The sequence below is a fragment of the Electrophorus electricus genome, chromosome 15 (genome assembly GCF_041902795.1).
Source record: "Electrophorus electricus isolate QZ-2024a chromosome 15, ASM4190279v1, whole genome shotgun sequence".
Lineage (NCBI taxonomy): Eukaryota > Metazoa > Chordata > Actinopteri > Gymnotiformes > Gymnotidae > Electrophorus > Electrophorus electricus.
The window spans coordinates 18,985,299-19,005,164 of record NC_137511.1 but is presented as its reverse complement, the minus strand read 5'-3'; the positions used below and the strand labels follow the sequence as shown (position 1 = coordinate 19,005,164).

Sequence of the window (19,866 nt, the reverse complement as noted above, 5' to 3'; positions counted from 1 at the left end):
ATGTGGTCATAGATAAAATCGATAGTGTTTCACAATTAATTACCTTAATTATCTGTATAATTTCATGAGAGACGTAACTTCAGCTATTACTTAATACGCATAAAATTCATTTAGAGGTTGGCAGTAATATGATGTCTTAACTTTTATTATGACATATTTTAATCCGTCCTCCCAACCGGAAGTGAACCGTTTTGGGTTGTTGTCAACAGCGGGTTTTGCTGTCGAAAAGGTGTTAGTGGTGACATTTTTCGTGATTAATAAATATAATTATATTTCTTCTCAAAATAGCCTACGAGTCAGCTAATATCTGTTCGTTTTTTGGCACTGCCAATACCAAGGCAGCATAATTAAATCTCTAGCTAACATCCTCACATCCAGCTAGCTAGCTAGCTAGCTAGCTAAAGAAATCATAAACGTTACCTTCGTGGTGCACACGATTAAGTATACAGAAGAGAAGAAAGAAGATCGTTTACAGGATGTCAAAAGTTGAACGCTTAAGTGACCGGGTAACAAAGTTACTGACTGTGGCGGTACACGAGGTGCTTGAGGTTGTGAGAGAGACGGTGTCCGAATATCAGGAGAAAACTGCGCAGACACAGAGAGAAAACGAGAGACTACGGAGGAGAGTTCAAGAGCTGCAGGACCAGCTGGACAAAGACAGCACAAGTATATTGTTTAGTTTATGCTTAATTATTCAATCTAAATCTAAATTAGGTCAAATTATTGCTTTTCTTCGACCGCTGACATTTGAACGTAGCTTTATGTAGATAGATAGCTATCTAACTATCTTTTTTGAGTTTTTTTTTTTTATTCTACTGTTTTAAGAGAGATCTTCACTTTTGCCTTGTGCTCTGCCTACCTTTTTTCTATGTCTCACTGCTGCTTTTCCAATCTTTCTCCCAATGACCTTCTAGTTGTCCAGATTACTGCATCCTCTGAGCAGGAGGGCCCGTCGGTTTTCAGTCAGCAGCTGAATGCAGTAGTGGAGGATAATCTGGCCCTCAAGCAGGAGCCCCCAGCTGATGTCCATGAGACTCCCTGTCCTTCTTACATAAAAACTGAGATGGAGCGCTCAGAATATCCCGTTGTAGACGAGGCCGTGCTGCAAACGGACTTCTTCTCCTGCGCGGATTCCAACTTTCAAATCACTCGGAGTGAGGTCCGCCCGGAGCTTGTCGCAGCCGGGCCGGAATTCCCCGTCACACCCCCATGTGTGAACGCAGAAGCGCTCAACGCCTTTGTGGAGCGGTTCCCATACGAGGAGGAGCCTGCTTCGGCGCCGGTGCTGGATGCCTGGAGACAGCGAGTAAACCAGCAGGGGCGGGAGGAGCGGCACGGCTGCCTGCTATGCGGGAAGACGTTCAGCCGCGTGGGTAACCTGCGCATCCACCAGCGCTGTCACACCGGGGAGAAGCCGTACGGCTGCCTGCACTGTGGACGTCGCTTCAGCCACAGCGGGAACCTCCAGAAACACAAGCGGGTTCACACGGGGGAAAGACCGTACCGCTGTCCCCAGTGCAGCAAGAGCTTCTGCCAGTCCAGCCACCTGAAGAAACATCAGATGATCCACACGGGCAGACATGTGACCACAGGGAGGAGAGAGATGGAACTCTGAAGGAATGTTTTGCTGGCGTTAAACTTTGCTTGGGTTTTTCCTTGCATTTCTGTCACTGCGCATTAAGATCAAGATTTACTTTTGTATCTAAAAGGCAGTGGTGGTGACATTTCACTAACAAAGTTGTGTGTCAAAGTTTTATTCTATTTGGTTTGAGCCTGCAGCAGTGACTCCACAATGTCTGTGTAAAAAAATCTCTTATTAATGCATTCACTGAACAAATGTATTAAAAACTAAAAGCCTTTTATTTTGATTAGTTAATTCTATAAATGTGCATTCTATCAAGTTTAATTCTTAGAAATGGCCTATTGTCTTATTTATAAACCAAAAAATAAAATTACATTCTGTACTGTCTGCCTATGGTGCTAATACTTAAAGAAGGTATAAAGTAAGTAATAACAGCAACAATCGTAGTGCTGTGTGTGTGTTTTTCAAAAGTACAGTAGTTTAAATTTAAAATAACAGGTTCATTGGATACCCCACCTCGCCCCCCAAAAAACCTTTATTATATTATATTTAGAGAAACCATATGAAGGTAACACTGAATAATAAAGTTATGTTGCACACAAAACTTCTAATTAATTTGAAGAAAAATATTAACACTGACATTTCCTAAAACATTCCAAAATCTGCTACTAGGAATTTTTTTGTTAAAAATACTTCCCTGGGTGTGTCAGCTGGAGCTACAAAAAAACGTGTCCCCCTCATGTTCTATGGGCGTGACGCTTCTGCGTGAAAAGGTGTGTCAGCCGTAAAGTTCTTATACGTAAAATATCTGTTAACCGGGACTTTTAATTTAAAGTACACGGTGTCACAGGAAGTAAATAAGTCCTCATAGTAGGACAGGAAAGGTGACAGCTACAGCCATAAACACAAAAAATTGGAATTAACTTGTGTTTTTTGTAGTTAGATCGTTATATTCCTCAGAATATACAAGACTAAGTTAATTTCGCAATTACTATAAACTGGCATTCTTCTCAGCTGCGAGTGTCGTTTGTTCGTTTTGTTTGTTTACTGAACCGGTCTGCCGACTGGCTGACTTTAAAGCAAACGTTAGCTAGCTCGTTAGCAGTCAGGCTGTGAACAAACAGCCACATTAGCCAAACAGGCCGGTATTACCACAGCAAACCCAGAATGTCCACTACGACACTGGAAAAGAGTCAGATATTCTCGCGGTAATGCATGTTTTATTCAGTCTACATTGTCATCTTTTAATTCAACTAATGTAGTTGTCGAGCATCGCCTTAACGTGCTGATTAATACTTGCCAGGTTGCCTTAAGTTTATTTCAACATTATATATAAGATGGCTAGTCAGCTATTAACTTATTTCATTCTAGCTAATACTTTTTTTTCTTGTATGTATATTTCGGTTATCAATCAGTCAAGCAGACAAGCACTTCACATTCGCTGTTCATGATTACAAACACATGATTTGCTGTATTTCTCAATTCTACTCATGTGCTTAAACTAGCACTAAACACGTTGGTGTTCAGTTTAATTATACTTCCATCCTCTGTAAAATTATATATATATATATATATATATATATATATATATATATATATATATACCGTTCCTTATATTTAATACTGGACGGCTTTCATATTTAATACTGGTGTGTCATGCATGTGTGTCGAGATGTAATTCTCTTATACAAATCGCAAGTGGGTATTTAAGTAATTATCAATGCTTATGGTAAAGGTGATATCTGAAGAAATGGCTTCCTCCGCTACTAGCTTGTCGATATAGGAACAGCACTCAACGTGATAGATTAGGAAATATTTCAGGTAACAGAAAGGGACAAGGTGTTGTGGATCAGAGGTGACCAGGCCGCGGGAAACATTTTGTGCCGCAGCTGATTGCGTTGCATTCGCGTGAAGAGGTCGCGCTGTTCGTGTCCCGCGCAATTTTAGAATTTTAAACATGTTTTAACGTTTGTATTTTGGTTATTTGCTTTCTGAGACTTTGACTTCTTAGTTCATTAACATCAAAATATATTGTTTTTGACTGTGTAGATGTTTTTGATGACGTGTTTCTTTAGTAAGAGAGAAACCATGCATGCATCTTTCCTGTCATCCTATGTCATAATAAATAAAATGAACAAAATTTAAGTACTTTTACACTTTTTACTTTTGTAAATGTTAGATGTCTTGTTACCTGTACATATATACCTAAACATTATTGTATACACTTTCCTTTGGAAATTGCTTTAATATGTTAACTCACATAAAAGCTCAACACTTATAGAATTAATACAGCTGTTAGGTTGCATTGCCTCTATTTTTGCCCAAATAAGAGCTTACTTCTACCAATGGTGCCCCAGGGGTCTGACCCTCAAACTCCTTGATTATCATTCTCACCTACTATTACAAACAGACCCTGCAGCCTTTTTGAGGTTAAATGCTAATAAATTAGATTCATAGTTCCAGCTTCATGGGCAAACACACATGTTGGCTTTGATGTTTAGAAGTTTCACCTTTAGGTCACTCAGCCCTGTTGACCGTGTGCAGTTGCAGTGTTGAGATGCAGGTTTGTTAACCAAGGCTCTCAGTAGCAGGAAATGTGAAATGATAGCCATGTGGCTTGGTGGTTCGAGATCAGGATGTGAAAGGCTATGGTGGTTGTGGAGTGAGTGTGTCAGCTCTAGAGTTTAATGCTCCTTGTCTTGGATAAAAGAGATATCAAAGCACTTGTGCTGAATAATCACCCCCTCAGAGTTCCACTATACAGTTTCTCATTTGCAGCCAGGACTTTTAATACTGAAATGTAGGCTGGTTTATTGGGTGTTGATGTCGTTTTCCGCCTCTATTCCAAATCACTCATTTCTATTACTGCTAGAACTGCCATGCACAAGTCTCTATTGTAAGGAACATGAAGTAATGGATTTTGAGTGGAAGACCCTTTTAACCAGTTCATTCCTTAATAGAAGAGAACTGTTACAAACACTTAAAAGCTTCATAGCAAGCTCATCATGGCTTTGATGTAACAGGCTTGACCATTGATTTAGTGAGTTTAAGTAGAAAAGGAACAACTTGAGTAAATAGGTGAATTTGCTAAGCAACGTATTTAAGCTCATGAAAATAAATCCCACAAGCAAAGACTTTTTGTGTGTGTGCACTTCGTGTGCATGTACCTGCGTTTACATTTACCCCCCCCCCCCCCCGCAGGAGCAGCAGTGTGTCCAAGCTGGAGCGTCTGAATGCACGGGTGGGACGGCTCCTGGCGGCTGCTGTACGGGAGGTGCTGGAGGCGGTGAGGGAGACGGTGGGGGAATACCAGGAGAGGACGGCTCGGACGCAGCGTGAGAACGAGAGGCTGCGACTCAGACTGAGCGACGCGCTGGAGGCTCTGCAGAAGGAGCGAGAAGGCGAGTGATGCCCCCCCCCCCCCCCCCAGCGTATGCATAAAAACCACAGGCTTCGTCACAAACCTGTACAATCTGTAAAATCAATATGCTTATTATGTTGTAAAGCGTGTAAACCTGATGTCATTTTCTTCCCAACTTATGCTTTTGCAGCGTCCAGACAAGCCTCCCTGTCAGATGACTGCTTCTCTGCTCCTCAATCTGGCCAGATGCCTGATTCCCTCGATGTCCCCCACTTGGGGCCAGACTCCAGTCCTCCGTGGGGCAAAGATCAGGCGGTTAAAGTGGAAGACAGCCTCCGGGAGTCGAGTCAAGGTGCGGAACCGGAGACGGAGGTGTGTGATGTGAAAGTGGCGCTGACGCTAGCAGACGCGTGTGGCGGGAGAACGGAGCAGGATGATGATGATGATGATGAGGTGGCTCTGGATGGCACCACCAAAAGGGCCCAGTGTGGCTCGGACGGCCTGCCTGGGGACCACGCCTCCAGCTCCGGAGTATCGCACGTCAAGACTGAGCCCGCTAGCACCGACTGCTCCACCGCACAGCCGCGCAACTGCCTGGGTGGCTTTGAGGCGGTCAGGGACCGGAGTGTGTCATCAGCCAGGCACATGGCATTGACCGCAGACTCGTGTGGGCCTCCCCTTGCCCGCTCCACTCCCTGCTCGCTAGTGAGGCGCATGGGGAGCGGGAGAGCTATGAGGCCGGCCGTGGAGGTGCGGTCCCGCCCCCTGGGGCCCCAGGGCGAGGGAAGCCACGTGTGTCAGGCATGCGGGAAGACGTTCAGCCGCGTGGGGAACCTGCGCACCCACCAGCGCTGCCACACCGGGGAGAGGCCGTACCGCTGCCTGGTGTGCGGTCGCGGTTTCAGCCAGGCTGGCGACCTGAAGAAGCACAAGCGTGTGCACACGGGGGAAAAGCCCTACTACTGCATCCAGTGTGGCAAGAGCTTCAGCCGTGGGGAGAACCTGAAACGACATCAGAAAATCCACATAGGGGAGCTCTTACGTCGCCAGCATGCATGGAGAGACAATCATGGTTTAACCACCTGAACAGGGAGTTTTAGATGATGTGATCCGTAACCTTGGCTGCGAGATGGTGTACACATACACTGGCAAACACAGGCTAATTTGCACTTGCATTTCAGGGTGGTGCTTATTAATGTTGTAGTATGACGTTTGAAGCAGGTCACTCTGAATGTTTTTGCTTTGTTTCAAAACTTGCCTTTTCCTCGTTTGATATGTGGATTTTCCCAAAAGAGGCTATTATAGTATCTACCTGTGCTAAATCCAAAAGTCATGGGTTTTCTAATAAAAGAACTTTCCAAAAAAAAGTATAGGTAGAAGTTGTGAAATGAACTTGATGTTTTAATTGAGCTCTTTTATGTTCTTACAGTTTCTGAACTGCTAAAACACTTAGTTGACATTTTTGTTTAGAAAATGTGCTGTCAAAACAATTTTATCAAATCAGTCACACAGAAAAAAACCCACTGTGGTTAGACACAATTTGCAAATCTGAATCACCCATTTTACAAAACATTAAACATATTCTTGTTAAAAAAAAAACTCATGTAGCAGTGTGTTTAATGCAGAATCAATCAAACAGGCCCCAAAAGTCTCTAACAGTATCTAACACACTGTCATTGTTAACACACCACTACTCAAAATTGAGCACTTGTGTCAAATCAGTGATGTATTGAACCCAATCAGTAAAGAGGATTTACAGTAAAGCCAGGTCAAATACAAATGGCATGTGTGATTTCCACAGTGGAGGACAGAAGAGGAAGAGGAGTGTGAGTTGGAGGAGATGGATGAGGTGGAGGATAACAAGGAAGACCAAGAGCAAAGACCCATAAGCTCAGATGAAATCAGAGCACCAATCATAGACCATGTTCTGGTTCATGGAGTGAGTATGAAGGAAACAGGACTAAATGTTCAACCTAATTTAAGCAAGATCTCAGTGGCCTCCATAAGCAGGACATTCAGAGAAGAAAACAGGTAAAATTACTGTAATCTCTGGATACTGAATGTTATACAGTATTCAGGAGGAAGTCTCAGTAGGTCACCACAACTCGAACATGGACAGGAAAAAAAAAAAACTTCTTACAGTACTACACTTTGTCTGAATTACACAGTATTAGGAAAAACATTCCAATAAAGTACTACAGTATGTACACTTCTACCAATGTGATCTTTTGTAGAACGGAAAGACTGCCACGTGAGGGTGGAAGGACATGTATATTCTCACAACAGGAGACTACACATTGTTATGGTCTGTCAAAATAATGCAGTTCTACTTCGTGAAATACAGAAGTGAGTTACTGAAGGCTGTGTGAATTCTGAAGGAATCAAAAGTCTTCACAATTGACTGTGCCCTGCAATGAAACCTGATAAGTATGAAACAAGCCTACAGAGTACCATTTCATAACAAACTCATAGAGTATCAAACTCACAGAGTATCATTTTAGAGAGATTCAGAAAGAGTGATGGAGCAATGATGTCAGTAAGTGCAAGTAAGTGAACATCTACAGTGAATCTACACTTCTATACTACATACATTTGTACTATATAATATGTAAAGCAGCACATGTATACAGAAAAAGGAAGCCTGGCATGCAATGTCGTTTACAAAACTAATGTTAATCCATTTTCCCTGTTTATGGAGAAGGTTTGAACTGGTCTCCATGATTGCATCATCTTGGATGAAGCTGGGCACAATCTCATGAAGAGAAGGAGAAGTTGCAACATCACTTGGTCAATGTACCAATGTGCCATTCTCCACTGCCATGTGACACTGACCCTCGCATAACATTTCTGGATGGCCTACGGGATGCTTGGTTTAGACATGGACAGAGGTCGTGAGGAGCCCGAGCATCCCGTGTATGCTGCAATTTGGACAATGTGAACTTTCACCGTGGTCCAAGAATTTGTGAATGGTTTACCAGTAACCTGCGTTTTATAAATGTATACCTCCCACCATACTCTCCCTTCCTTAATCCTACTGAGCAACTTTTCTCAGCATGGCGGACCAAACCTTATTTACTTATTATATACTTTTTATGCGTGCGGACACACTGCGGTGCTGATGAGAGACGAGATAAAGCCCGGTCCCTCAGGGTACTCACAGGCTGCATCACTGTCATCTGCGGTTGTGTTAACCTGTTTTGAATGCCGCACGTAACCTTTAGCTGTAGACTTTGCACTGCACTGGTGGGCGCTCACCTCGTTACCAGGAAGTGAGCACCTGCCGAGTTAACAGCCCGTCGGGTGCAATGCCAACACGACCGACTGCAAGAAACTGCGCTGACGTGAAGGCGATTTGTTTGTTGGCTGCACAGCTCCGACCCCAGTTGTAAATACGATTAGGTTTTTGCGGAAGTGAAGAGTCTGAAAATGCTGTGTTGAATTTCTTCGTCGGAGTTAGACCCTTTTTGGTAAGTAGCGGTACATTAGCGTAAAATGCTTTCAAGCATATCGTCAAAAAAGTTATATCTTTTTTTTTTAAATTGTTTTAAAATTAGAACTATTGATAAAAAATGGCCACGTTTCAACTTATGCACAATTACTGTCGTCAGCCATGGCGGTGTGTAAACTGAAACCTAAACAAGCAGGATGTTTGTTTTTATAAATAGTTTTGGAACGTTACCAAACGTAAACACACGCGAATCTTTTGTCCGCGTGCTCCTGTTTGGGTGTGTGTCAACGGGTCTCGGGCATGGCGCAGAAATGAAGATTCATGGGAAAATCCTGAGCCACTATCTGTTCTGCAAAACTCCTGCGGACAAGGAGGGGTACCTGTACAAGAAGGTTGGTTTCATTTGCGTGTTAATTTATTTAAAACACACACACACACACACAAAACAAAACCTAAAGCACGTTCGTAAATCGCTCTGGACAAGCTCCACTTTTAACAGTAAAAGTGAACATAAAAGGCAACATTGGTTTAACCACGAGAACCGTTGTCTAATCTGTCTTAACTCCCCAGCCCACGGACTTAATGCACATATGTTTGGATATATTCTGCATTTTGGGAATTTGTTAGTACATTGTGTTGTCCAAATCGTTCACTCCTGCCCAATTTCAAATGGAAAGATTTGGTTTAAACAGCAATACTTAAAATTGCAACTTAAATTAAAACTCACTTAAATTATTTTTTTCTGTATGTTACTGTATTTTAGCAGTAAGTGGTATGAGACTTTTACCTATGTGCATTTTACCTATGTATTTATAACATCATGCAGGCTATATATTGTTCTGTGAGATATGCCCTACAAAAATGGAGGACTGTGAAACCTTCATGAATCCAGTACTTTCTCTTAAGTAAACGTTGAGAACAGCCTTGTGTGTGTATGCAGCAGAAAACTCAAACGTGTTGTGTTGCGTCTCTTCATGTTGACCTGGTCACAGGGCGAAGTGAACACCTCCTACCAGAAGCGCTGGTTCACCCTCCGTGGGAACCTTCTGTTCTACCGAGACCGCCCGGGTGAGCGTGTCGTGATCGGGGTTATCGTGCTGGAGGGCTGTGTGGCACAGCTTTGTGAGTCTGATGAGCAGTTCGCCTTCTCGCTGGCGTTCGGCAGCAGCAGCGCTGGTGAAAGCCTGCGCACGTACAAGTTTGCAGCGGAGAACCAGGAGAATCAGGAGGCTTGGGTGAAGGCCATCCACTCGGCCCAGCACTGCTTCCTCTCGCTGCTCCTGCAGGACTTGCGGCAGCAGTACCTCGGTAAGGCCGCCGGGGTTCTCGCCCAGATCGGCACGTGCTATCTTCGTCCCTTTCGCGAGCCGTATGGAAGCTGCGCTTAGGGTGTCGTACAGACTGGGTTAGTGAGAAGTGTCTTGACTGTCCAGCCTCTTAAGTGTTGTCTTGTTCTTCTCCTAGAAGCGGCAAAAACAGCTGGAGTGGATGTGGTGGACTGCACCCCTGTGGCAGTGCGAGGCATGTCTCATCCTCCAATGTCCTGCTTGGGTTCAGCATCTATGTTCTACTTGCAGCCTGGAGTGACAGTACCAGGAGCACCTAGCAACAGACAGCTGACACAATCTCTGGCCCAAAGCACTAGGCCAATTGGTAAACGGTCCCCTAAACCCTGGCCCAAATGGCACGCTAACATCCCAGCTGTGGAGGGCTATACCCCACCCCTTGGGGAGTGGTCAGAGCCCATGAAGGACTTCTGCCAGATGCATGAGAACTTTGGAAAGGAGGTGAGACAGTTGATGGCTGACTGGAAGAAGAGGGCAGAGACCAAGATGGCTTTGTCTGAGGAAGACTTGATTAATTTGGGCTAAAGACATAAAGCTAAACTAGTTAACATTACTCTCGTAATTGTGGCTGGTCTTTTATTTTGACATGAAAATGTTGGAGCAATATTGAAATTCCAGTGGCGAGAACATTAAATATATTTTAATTTGAATGTATGTTGTATGTAATATAAAGGAGATCATAGACATAAATATTTAATATCTCGGTGTGAATGAATTCAATGAAGCACAGGGCTCAAATTTATTAAACTGTTTCTATGGAAACCTTGTGTACTTAATTACAATTTTGAATTTGCATAAGTATGTGTATGTGTGAGTGCCATAGTCATAGATGCAGCAATCCCAAGAGAAAGCAACATCAGGAACAAGGAACACAAAGCTTGAGAAATACCAATGGCTGAGAGAAGAGCTGGAAAAGATGTGGAAGGTGAAGGCAACAGTGGTTCCCATGGTAATGGGAACACTAGGGGCTGTGAGCCCCAAACTGGGAGAATGTGTCCAGCAGATCCCAGGAACATCATCTAAGATCTTAGTCCAGAAGAGTGCAGTTGTCCGAACAGCTAAGATTCTACGCAGGACTCACAAGCTCCCAGGTCTCTGGAGAAGACTCGAGCTTGCAGAAACAAGACTGCCTGGGGGAAGGCAAATGGGGAATATTTTTATATAAACATGATGTTTTGGACAGGTCCTTCATTAGCTGTGCAAAAAAGTGCTTCTGAAGTTCTAGAGGGAGGAATCAGTTTATATTAGAAAAAATAGATGTTTAGATAACATTGTTTAGAACCATGTGGTTCTAAAGTTCCGAGATTGTAGTTCAGTTTTTTTGAGTTTCCTAACTTCTTAGAGGCCGTAGTAACAATTGGCAATGCAAACATTATATGTCGTTAATACAAAGTCGATTAGAATTAAAATTCCTTGCTACTGGAAACGACAACCCCTTAATTTTGATTGTTCAAAAGTGTTCAACAAAATGATCAGCAAGGCCTCTTCTCTTGGTTTCTCCAGTGTAAAATTGATTACACCTCTTGTAAGTAATACAGCAGACAACTGCTGCAAGCAATGCATGAGGATGAATGGGTCACAATTATTCCTTTGATGCTAGTTATTTTATTGGCTGAATTTATATGTAACACATCTAGAGCAGGTGCAGACTACATTACCAGAGCCATTATTTGAATGATCATTCACTCTCGACGAGATTGTCTTTGATGTTTTTGTCTCGTTGGTAGGAGATTTAGTGAAGGATCATGTGGTCTCTGCATCATCCTGAAGGATCCTGGATGGTTTATAATATTAGCTAGTTTTATTTGTAGGATGATGAGCATGCACCAAAGGAATTCTCAATGTCTTAACAGCAGATTGTTTATAGATCAGTGTTTATAGGTCATTTTTTAAACAGGTAAAACACAAGGAACAGTATCATCTATGGAAATTACCATTATGAAAATATTCACATATCTCTGTACCTTACTGGAGGAAGTCTTCATTCTCACTACAAATGCACTTAAGTCTTAGTAGCTGTGAGTAAGGGATGTACTTTTTACAGGTTTTGGAATGTGAAGAATTACACTGCCAATAAGAATGAGAGTCTGTAGATTTATAATAGATTTAAACCACAATTTTCAGACTTAACTGAAACGTCCTCCTGCCAGGATGTGCTATACTCCATGCCTATTCCAGAGCAAGGAGGAACTTGTAGAAGGAAGAAATTAACAGTTGGAGCTCGTCAAATGCACACATAGCATGTCTTCAAAATCTCCTCAACTTATTTCAGAAATACCAAGGGTACAGGTCACAAAAATGTTTCTCAACAAATCCAACAAAGAAGTTTGCATAGGATTGTCCCATTTTAGTACACATATTAACTCCTCATTTTTATGAAATTGATAGCTCTCAATGTTCATCAGGGCAATGTATAATCTTTATGTATAAACTGTTAATATCCATTGAAAAAAGTAGGGAGTTGGTAGGTAGTGTTTGGTCTTTCAGGCATTCAAGGATTTGTAGAAAATGTGAAGTCTTTAGCATATGTAGGTAAGGGCTGAACCTTTGGTTAAAAATGTCATCCAGAAACTGGGGGATAATTTCCTTTGGACAAGAACAAGCTGATGTGATGGGACATGCAGGATTATTGACCTCATGAATTTTAGGGAGACGATAGAAACGACTACAGCGCAGATTATCTACAATGAGATTTCATGCAGACTCAGGGAGGTGTCCTGCTGGAATGGTAAGATTGATAGTGGATTGAAGGGGGTACTGTAACTGTGGAGTGATGTCAGAGGTTTTCTGTCTATAAAAACTAGTATCAGAAAGCTGTGTGATTTCTTCATTCTTGTAAAGTTTCTTCCACAAACAACAACAGGCCCACCCTTACCTCTTAAGAAGACTCCAGGTGAGTAAGTGCAGTGTACTGTACTAAAAGATGTAAGAGATATTCAAAATTTTAGTGAAGTACACTAGATAGATAGATAGATAGATAGATAGATAGATAGATAGATAGATAGATAGATAGATAGATAGATAGATAGATAGATAGATAGATAGATAGATAGATAGATAGATAGATAGATAGATAGATAGGTAAAAACTGCAGAGAGTTAAATCTAAGAAGGGTGTAGCAGCTTCCTGAAACAGTTCGATCTGTGTTTATTTTTTTGACCGTCCGTGTCATTTGAAGAGGCTGAATTTTATTATTTCTAAAAGCTGTTGACACCCATTGTTTAACAACAACAACAACAACGTTCTGTCCAGACTGTCATTGCAGAGAGCAGCCTTCGCAGTAAAAAGGGGCTGCATGCTTACGGGGCAAAGGTCCCCGGCTCGCGGAGACACGTTTTGGGAAGAGGGGAGAGAAGTAAGCGTGAGTGAGTAAAAGGGCGCGTGCATGCATCAACACCAACACACTACATAATAGAATTGTTAATAATAATAATAATTATTATTATTATTATTATTATTAGCCTATTATAAACAATAATTTCCTAAAGTGACACGCTAAAATGATCCTCTCCAGTGGTCACGCTCGTGTGTCTCTCATCTTCTGTCGGGAGGCGTTTAGCCTGCAGCAGTGCTGATGCATGCGAGAGGAGGAAGTTCAGCGTGTGAGGAGCGATAGTGCTGCCTAATGTCCGCTTAGAATAATCGCTTTGGTCAGAAAGCTGAGAAAAGAAACAGAAAGGGCTGAGATAATTGGGGGAAGCTGAGTTATTTCAGTCTCAACAGCTGACGCTTTTTTTTTAAGTTCGCAGAATGCATGTCCTACGTATATTTCTGAGCACTTCTCTCTTCTCACCTCAGCTGTTACAAAAAACAACAAACACACAGACGTGAGAAACATATAAGCGGTAGTTCAGGCCCTTAACTGTCGCCTTGACAATGACTCAACGCTTCGGCCGCAGGGTGTCGTATCAAGGAGAAGGGGACGGAGCGCAGGAGGGCGCCGAATGCGAGAGAAAGAGCAGCGATGTTCTCCTGCCAGGATCCCGTATCACTTCTCACAACTCAGTATTTCCGTGCATACTTACCGAGCTGTGACGGATGGCTGACAGCAGACCTCTTATATGGTGCGGTGAATAGCACGGGGGCTGAGGTCTTGTGCATCTCTCTACGCTATACTGGGGCTCCTTGGATTCTGCCCCATATACAGCCTTTGTGCTGTAAAATATAACACCGCCTGATACAGTTTTGCCAATGAACCGAAAGGTTTGTTTTTATGCAGAATAGATTTTCAACGAGTAGTAGAAATAAATTAGAAAAATTAAGTAACAAAGCAAAGGGAAGTAATTTCCTTCATCAAGTAAATTTCTCATGGTCATGTTAACAGTTACATCATATTTGCTTTTTATCATTCATGAGCAACACAAAAACTCCCCATGCGTCCGAAGTCACGAGGATGATTGTTTAGGGTAAATATGGTATTTTAAAAAATCAAATAATAAGAAATAGGATTTTTAAAAGAATATAGAAGCACATGAAGCTATTTTTCTGCAATTCTCTACATTTTGATTAGAATAAGGCAACTCTAGACCCTCCCCCCCAACTACCACAAACGTGACTACAGTTCACTTATAGAAAACTACCACTGCTTTGTTGATAGCTGTTATAGCGTCATCCAAACTGCTGTCCTTTGCCAACCACTCTTAAAGTGTCATGGCTGTGTTTACATCTTGCATATCGAATATACAGTCCATTCATAACCCTACGATGACAATAACACACTGACAAATGAAGATTTTCATCACAATACCAGGACCTTCATACCAGCATGGAGCTGGTAGTAGTCCACACACATACTTTCAGGAGACATGCGGGGGTTCCACGCCTAACTGGGCTTGAAAATGGCCTTTTGTAAAGAACCTAAAGTTTATAGGAAGAGTCCTCGCTTCAAAAAATAAACTACACCAACCGAAAAGTACAATGGGATGGTGGAACTAATCACTGCATTGGATGTCATTCCTTATATGTCCACGGGCTGTACCAAACTGCAAGTCAGAATCGCCGGACTGAATTCGTCTCATTCCAAGGCACATGGATCCTATTTTTGGGGAGCGAAAGGTGACACTTGAGAGCAGGCGCACGCCTCCTCCACTCTGTTGCTTTCCCCTGCTCTGTTTCGCTGCCAAACCTGACGGAACAGCTATAGTTAGCCCGTGCTGCAGTGGTATATAAGCCTCCTAAGGGGCAACGTTTACATGTCAGTCACCACAGTTTGACGCGGGCTTCTCTCTTCTCCATCCCCAAAACTCCACACAGAGCCTGAGACATGGTGAGTGCTCCTCCAATCCTTCCCACAGTCGACTGCGCTGAGGAGTCACGGCAGTGACTGGGCTTTAAAAAAAAACAAAAAAAACCCGATGAAATACTGAAGAGGTTAAAGTAAAAATTGCTTAGTGTTAATAAAGTGTGGGGATTTTGGAAGAGCCTGTAGAGGGGTTCGGTTTGGTGTTCACAGGCGGTGTTATCGCAGCAATGTGAAAGGTCGGAAAGCAGCAGTGTAGCAACATAGTCAGCAGCTTTACTAAAGATGCTTCTTTGAAAGCAGATTGGGACCAAAATGGCTTCAGAAGCCAAGATATCATTTTTTTTGTGCCCTGCAGATAACAATAAAGTTACGTTTGTCTATTATTCTCAGGTGAGGACTGGTAACAGCAATGCCATATTGTCTTAAGAAAGATGGATTCCTGTAAGGCGTATAGTAACAGTGCCTGTTCTACAAGATAACTAGCAACTTTAACAAGTTTGGCCTAGTTTTAGGCATCCTTAATGAGCTAGAGTGACTTCGCTCCAGTTTGGTCAGCACGTCGCAGTGAAGGTGTGGTATTGATGTGGCTTATTGAAAGTCCTCTTGGCACATTTCTTTTCCAGGCACCCAAGAAGGCCAAGAGGAGACAGCAGGCAGAGGGCGGCAGCTCCAACGTGTTCTCCATGTTCGAGCAGAGCCAGATCCAGGAGTACAAGGAGGTGAGATTTTGGTGCCATGCTGATTTCTCACTTTACAGCACGTGGGCATGGCTTAGCAGGAGGTTCCACCTCTACTCCATCCGCAAGGTCACAGACTAATTTCTTAAGATCATCATTAACATACAAGGCCAAATAGCACACCAGAAACAAGCACAATTGCAGAGCAGAAAGCAAATGGAATATGTCTGTGTGAAGGGAACATATCTATATGCTGGACAAGCACACCCCATAAACTTAGGCCTCCCTCCATATACACTATACGTTTGGGGTCTGTGCCAGTCTTCCGCTGTCAGCCCGTTAACTTAAATCATAAAAACCAGTCAGATCTACAGTTATCAGAGGTGAGACGTTTTTGTCTGTTTTGACAATGTCATCAGGATAAGCTCTTAACCTTGCATCTGCTGATGCTGGCTGTGCGCCCCTTTTCCAGTGTGGTCTGACGACCCCACTGGAATGTGTTGGAATATAGCTGGGAGACACTGACGCTTCGTACTCGTTAGCAGCCTGTGACTCCAAGTGCTTTTTTGTGGATGATATTCTTTCAGAAAAGCAAGGATCAAGAGTTATCATGGTTAATGGGATTGTCCAAAGTTGAAGATCACCACATTCGTAAGAATTTTGAGAAATTTTTTTCCATGATGAACTATCTAAGCATCAGAGCCCCTCTTTGAGATCAGCTACTTGCCATGAGCAGATGTGAAACATTTTCAAAACTTTTTGTGACTTGACTTGAACTGTTTGGTAATTAAATTTTGAACCTTGGAGGGCAAGTAGAAAGTGAGAGTGTGAGGTAGGGCAGATGCATCCAAAAGGAGAACAGAAGGTTGGGGTAGGGGAGGGGCAACAGAAGGGCGAGTGAAATCAATCCCTTCTCCTTAAATGTCCCCAAAGTCTTGTCGTGAATTCCGAGACCATTTTTACACCTCAGAAGGACAAGTGCTCAGCAGCTGCCAGGTTCCCTGCCGATCCCAGCTGCCCTCTCTAGTTTCACGGGCTGTAAGACAGAGGAACGTCATGAGCGTGCACCACCAGAGGAAGATCACTTCATACTTATGTCAGCAGACTAGCATCATAATTATTCCCATGGAGGCATTTGGTGTGTCTTTGTGGTTGTGTAAAACGTACATATGTACATACTACATATCCTTTACAGGAACCAGCAGGCTGACTGAGACGTGTGACTTCCAAGGTGTTGCAGTGAACAAAAGAGTGCCGTCACACATACTTTAAGATGATTATCAAATGGTTAGCTTCATCCTGTAAGCAAACAAACTGGTCTGACCACCTCTTAATGGGAGTCCTTTATGCTAATACAGGAATGCGTTTCTAATCTTATCCTGCATCAACCTGTAACAAACAAGTACAAATGTTACAAACCCTGCGGACCACTACAGAGATGAACCGAATCAGTGAGCATAATTTGGTTTGCGTCAGCAAACGGAATGAGTCTCTGCCTCCTCTTGGAAACACGCAGGCCTTCACAATCATCGACCAGAACAGAGACGGGATTATCAGCAAGGATGATTTGAGGGATGTGCTGGCCTCCATGGGTCAGCTCAATGTGAAGAATGAGGAGCTGGAGGCCATGATCAAGGAGGCTAGCGGTCCCATCAACTTCACCGTCTTCCTCACTATGTTCGGGGAGAAGCTGAAGGGTAATGTATACTACATACTACATACTGCATGCTACGTACCACATACTACATAATGCCTACTGCATAATACGCTGTAGATCACATACATAATTCTTACTGCGTACTATACTACATACTATATACTACATAACTGGACTGTTTTGTGCATATATTTCCATTACATTACATAACAGTCTCAGATTTTCTAACATTTTCTAACATTATGTAATACATGTGTAATATATTCTAATTAACCTAATTATAGTAGTACATTTGTTATTTATGATGTTACAGATTCATAATCTCTTTTAACTGTTTAAGGTGCTGATCCCGAGGACGTCATCGTGAGTGCTTTTAAAGTCCTTGACCCAGAGGGCACTGGTTCCATCAAGAAAGAATTGTAAGTGCATTTCCTGTTTATATCTATGACCAATACAGCATGGATTCAGTTTTCAGTGGTCTGTTCATGGTGCTAATTTGGGTGAACACTGATCAAATGTGTTTGTGTCTCCCTAGTCTTGAGGAGCTTCTGACCACCCAGTGCGACAGGTTTAGTGCAGAAGAGGTGTGAGCCACCCCCACCCCTGACTTGCCCATGACAATATTGCTTTTTAGACTTAAAAAAAAATTATCTTGATGGTTTATGAGTGGTACATCTCTCTTTCTGTGATCCACCTTCAGATGAAGAATCTGTGGGCCGCCTTCCCCCCAGATGTGGCTGGCAACGTCGACTACAAGAACATCTGTTATGTCATCACACACGGAGAGGAGAAGGAGGAGTAAACTCAACCACCTGTCTGCCCTTTGACCTCTGACCTCTCACCTCTCACAGGCAACCCACCAATTTCCTTCTTGCTCCCTCCCACCACATGGCCACTGTTCCTCTCGCTAATGCAGCCAATGAAAGTCTTTCTCTCCCACTGACATCTTGAGCCAGAGGGCTGGTGGCTTCTGGGCTGTGGAGCCAATGGCATCGTTTTCAATAAAAAAAAAAAAAAAAGTTGTGTCACCGAACTACAATCTCTCCCCATCCTCTCTCTCCCTCCCAAGTTGCTCTCTTCCTTTCCAGTACACTCTGTTTTCTTTCTTTATCTCCTCCTGTCTGGACAGTCGGCATGTGCACCACATTGGCACAGTGATTCTCCTCAGCCCCGCGTTCGGTGAGAAGCAGAGAAGCCCGTCTTGGGTGCTGTGGTGTGTGCTCTGTGACTTTTGACTTGAAACAAGTCCAGGCTCACTGAACACTGAGCAGCGCTCTGGGGAAAGAGAGGGGAGGCTGGTAAAAGAGTGGGGCTTACGTCTACAATAGAATAACACCCCTGTCTCATTTACTGCCTCTCCTTTACCCCCTTCTGGAGGTAGCGGGGGAAAACAATGACATGGAAGGCGGTCCAGGAAAGGAGAAGAGAGCGAGAGGAGTCTGAGAGAGGGGAAATGAGAAAACAAACCAAAAGAGAAGATCTTTGCTTTGCCCATCTTCTATTCCACAGTCCCATTTCTTTTGGCTTTTCTTTTACTTCCTCATGCTTCACCTTTCTGTTAAAAACACCATAACTAACAAAAAACCCAACTAAAAATAAAGAATCCTCAAGTCTTTCGTACTCTTGTGTCTCTACTGATGTTGGCTGACAGGCTTACTGAGGGAATGGTCATGCCATATATTTTGTCAATAAATATCTCCGGACATTACAATCAAAGCACAGCAGGGGACAGTATACACCTAATCAGGCATGGCTCTGTCGGAATCATACTTACATATAAGATTGAGATGGTGTGAGGAAGGAACCTTCAGGCTGGGAACTAACAATAGGAACTCATCCTCCTCTGGTTGACATAGGATTGTGATGTTAAGGACAAAAGAGCTAAAATATGGGCTTTTAGATGACAGAAGAGAGATCTGTAAGATTAGAGTTCAAGGTCTGTTAAGTCTAAAGTGGCAGTTGAATATGTTTAACAGTACAATAGCAAGCTAAAAATAAAATAGATATTTTAGGCTGGATGTTCTTGAGGAAGGTTAAGGTCATGGTTTAATAATTAAAAATTATATCTATCTTTAACGTTGTTACCCAGTGAAGCATCTTCCAGATATTCAGATGTCAAATATTTATGCTTTATTTTTATATTTACTCATACCTTTTTATTTAAAAGCCTCAAATATTAATTTATTACATCTTTGTGGTGCTTTGTGTTCTTTGCAAAAATCAGAGCACTAATGGGTCCCATTAATTTTGTTCCATTAGTCATTAAAGTTTGAAGGCAGATGGTTTGAGCTCTGCTGGACCACTAAGAGAAGATAAGGGCTACAGTTTCCATACCCTTAGTGAGGAGGTCTGCTGTAGAACCGACCTGCCAAACAACTTCAGACATTACCACTACAACACAGCAGGGAAGAGAACAACAGACTATGTAGTTGAACCCTCTGACTATTGGACATAAAGAGTTTAACCCTCTTTACACCTGCCATGGGCCCTCCAGCTGATGTGATTACCGAACATTCAAAATTAAAATAAAGAAAATATATATTATTTCTAGAC

The 19,866-nt window shown here is 42.7% G+C and overlaps 3 protein-coding genes across 3 annotated transcripts; all 3 read left to right on the top strand.

Moving 5' to 3' along the window:
• Nucleotides 1-192: 192 nt before the first annotated feature.
• On the top strand, nucleotides 193-7,912 carry LOC113576853 (uncharacterized). Its single transcript, XM_081698033.1, has 5 exons — nucleotides 193-666; nucleotides 915-1,611; nucleotides 4,784-4,983; nucleotides 5,134-7,489; nucleotides 7,645-7,912. The coding sequence occupies exons 1-4, from the start codon at nucleotides 477-479 to the stop codon at nucleotides 6,027-6,029; spliced, it is 1,983 nt and encodes a 660-aa protein (XP_081554159.1). The 5' UTR covers nucleotides 193-476; the 3' UTR covers nucleotides 6,030-7,489; nucleotides 7,645-7,912.
• A 328-nt stretch (nucleotides 7,913-8,240) lies between these two features.
• Nucleotides 8,241-10,499, top strand: LOC113576873 (sesquipedalian-1-like). The gene is made up of 4 exons (XM_027009213.3): nucleotides 8,241-8,410; nucleotides 8,609-8,783; nucleotides 9,384-9,699; nucleotides 9,856-10,499. The coding sequence occupies exons 2-4, from the start codon at nucleotides 8,703-8,705 to the stop codon at nucleotides 10,260-10,262; spliced, it is 804 nt and encodes a 267-aa protein (XP_026865014.2). The 5' UTR covers nucleotides 8,241-8,410; nucleotides 8,609-8,702; the 3' UTR covers nucleotides 10,263-10,499.
• A 4,349-nt stretch (nucleotides 10,500-14,848) lies between these two features.
• Nucleotides 14,849-18,933, top strand: mylpfb (myosin light chain, phosphorylatable, fast skeletal muscle b). The gene is made up of 6 exons (XM_027009211.3): nucleotides 14,849-15,003; nucleotides 15,603-15,698; nucleotides 17,173-17,353; nucleotides 17,654-17,732; nucleotides 17,849-17,897; nucleotides 18,014-18,933. The coding sequence occupies exons 1-6, from the start codon at nucleotides 15,001-15,003 to the stop codon at nucleotides 18,113-18,115; spliced, it is 510 nt and encodes a 169-aa protein (XP_026865012.1). The 5' UTR covers nucleotides 14,849-15,000; the 3' UTR covers nucleotides 18,116-18,933.
• The last annotated feature ends 933 nt before the right edge of the window (nucleotides 18,934-19,866 follow it).